Source organism: Drosophila ananassae (assembly GCF_017639315.1).
Source record: "Drosophila ananassae strain 14024-0371.13 chromosome 4 unlocalized genomic scaffold, ASM1763931v2 tig00000241, whole genome shotgun sequence".
Lineage (NCBI taxonomy): Eukaryota > Metazoa > Arthropoda > Insecta > Diptera > Drosophilidae > Drosophila > Drosophila ananassae.
In genome coordinates this window covers 1460534-1463507 of record NW_025319047.1, presented here as the reverse complement: position 1 = coordinate 1463507, position 2974 = coordinate 1460534, and the positions used below count along the sequence as shown (strand labels likewise).

The 2974-nt window shown below is 34.4% G+C and overlaps 1 protein-coding gene across 1 annotated transcript; it reads left to right on the top strand.

Annotated features, from left to right (window-relative positions):
• The first annotated feature begins 504 nt into the window (after positions 1–504).
• LOC123258037 (UDP-N-acetylmuramoylalanine--D-glutamate ligase) lies at positions 505–2058 on the top strand. Its single transcript, XM_044717947.1, has one exon. It carries the CDS (start codon positions 505–507, stop codon positions 2056–2058), a length of 1554 nt encoding a protein of 517 aa, XP_044573882.1.
• Positions 2059–2974: the final 916 nt, after the last annotated feature.

Genomic DNA, 2974 nt, shown 5'->3' with positions numbered 1-2974 from the left:
GAAAAAAAGGCAAAAGAATCCCCGTGGTTGGCTAATTACTTACATTATACTTTCAAGTATGGCGTTTTTTTTATTCTAAACGTTTAATAACCGCGATTCAGTTGCTTTTAAGCCGCAACTAATCTAAATTATAAACATTAAGAAATTTACTAAACAGAAAAAAAGGCAAAAGAAACCCTAGGGTAGCTAATTATTCACTATCCATTTTTTAAGTTGGCGTTTTTTAATGTTTTAAATGCTTTATAAGCGTATCTCAGCTTGTGTAGGTAAAAACCTAGAAATTTGATAAAGACATAAGGTGCACATAGTGCAAAAAATTAAACATGAGACGCCAGATACGTGAGTTTTTTTGTCATTTAATCTGTACAGAGAAGACAAATAAATAGCTTCAGTTTCATGATAAGGAGGCTGGCGGAGTTTGTCAAGGAAGTTTTTTGTTTCTATTGAATGACAGTTGTAACCTACGAAAGAAGTCTGTTGTAATTTGTACGATATCTTTATAAAATGGTTCGCATAAGTTATCTAGCAGTGCAACTAAACAAATACAAAAATCAAAACGTCGCGGTTTTTGGTCTTGGTAAAACTGGTTTATCCGCCATTAACGCTCTAACAAAGAGTGGTGCAAGAATATATGCATGGGATGATCATGAAGAGCAAATAGCAAATGCAAAAATGATGTATAAAAAATGTAATTTTATTCATCCCAAGGAATACAATTGGCATGAGATCAGTGCATTGGTTTTAAGCCCTGGAGTGCCAACAGAGCCACATTGGATAGTAAAACTTGCAAGGAGATTTGATTGCAAAATAAAATCAGACATTGAGCTATTTCTTGAAGCTAAAACTACGAACCAGAAGGTAATAGGCGTCACAGGAACAAATGGTAAATCAACCACTACATCACTAATAGGGCACATATTAAAATCTGCAGGGAAAAAAGTAGCTATTGGTGGAAATTTAGGCGTTCCTGTTTTGGATCTAGAAAGAGATGCAGAAATTTATGTAATCGAACTCTCCTCTTTTCAATTGGAGTTGATGAATGAAATTAACGTGGACATTTCAGCACTGCTCAATATTACACCAGATCACATAGATAGGCATGGAAGTATGGAGAACTACATAGCAACTAAATTAAAACTGATAAACGGTAGTGAGGTTGCCGTAATAGGATGTGACAATGAGATTACTGCTGATATATTCAACAAATTCACTGGAGACAAAATTCCAATCTCAGTAACATATTCCCCGATGTCATTCCAGCGCGTGACGCTGGAATCCAGAAAAGAAAAACCATTGCCAACTACTCAGATGACAGAGGGTGGTGCAAGAGATCTAATATCATTGGCAGGTAACAATTTGCTTGATTATAGTGAACAGATTACTGGTATAGATCGAAATTATCTGGATCCCAGTGTCAGCTACTTGGATGACAAAAGGGGCACTGGGATCCAGAAGATCTCGTTAAAACTAGAGAATCATAGCTTATCAGTAAGCGACGTGAAAATAAACCTAATATCCAACGCAGAAAACATAGCAGCCACATATGCCGTATGTAAGGTACTTGGAGTAGATAGCAACACTATTATCAATGGAATCAAGTCCTTTTCAGGACTGAGGCATAGGAATGAACTGCTTGGCAAAATAAGAAATGTGTTTTTCGTGAACGATAGCAAAGCAACTAATGCAAAATCGAGCGAAAAGGCGATCTTATCTTATGAAAACATAAATTGGATCGCTGGTGGAAGAAGCAAAAAAGGTGGAATAGAATCATTAAGCAAGCATTTTACAAGGGTTAGAAAAGCTTTTCTTATTGGAGAATCAACCGAAGCTTTTGCAAATGTTATGGAGAATAAAGTAGATTATGTTAAATGTTGCAATCTAGAAGATGCATTCAGATTGGCTTTTGAAGAGGCCTTAAATAGCGCAGAAGAAGTAACAATATTACTTTCTCCCGCGTGTGCTTCTTTTGATCAATGGAAAAATTTCGAGGAACGTGGTGAAGCATTTTGTAGAATGTTTGAAAATCTCAGGTACAATCACACATGCTGTTTAGTATGATGTTGCGTGGAACAAAAGTTAATAATAGATAAGCTAATTAGGGTTATTCCATTTGAAGGGATAAGCGATGAAACCCTATTAAAGGTGTGCACTGACCTTAATCTAGCTAATAGCTTTTGCAAATTTCAGAATGGAATATATAGCGCTTTGGAGCACATAGCAGAGGACTTAAATAGCTCAATGGAAGCTGAACTAAGGAATTCTAATTTAGAAGATATAAAAGTGCGAGAGCGAGTAAAGTTAGCTATTCAAATACGCCTTTCAAACTACGCTAAGCTACCGAATTATAGAGAACTTTTAAAAAATGTTTTATCATTCTCCGTATCACCAAAAAATACATATTTTTCTAGTAAACTTTTATATAGAACTATTAGCGCGATTTGGTATGGCATTTATGATCAATCAACAGATTTTAACTACTATACAAAAAGAGCAATATTAGCTGGAGTGTACTTAAGTACGATACTTTTTTTTATCAATGATTATTCAGAAGATTTTGCGGATACTTTATCGTTTCTTGATAACCGTATCAACAATGTCATGACATTTCAAAAATTCAAAACTCGCTTAAAAGGAATCATAGGAAATTTCTTATAAGCTATTGATTGTTGGTAGAAAAGTACTTGAGCACGATCCTGAAAAGGTTTGTGAAAATAAAAATATTCATGCTGATCATAAAGAACATTTAGTTTATCGTGAGGATAATAATGGTACAACAAAATACACCAGTTACGAAGAAAAAGAAAATAAATTTATTGAAGAAGCACATGAATATTTAATAGACTCTGAATTTAATAAAAATTTTGATCTAGGGCAGTACAGAATAAGTAATTTCTCCGGAAACTTGACGAAAATAGAACTGGAACTCATCAATGAAAAGTATATGCAAGTTCAAGTTAATAGAGAAAGAAAAATT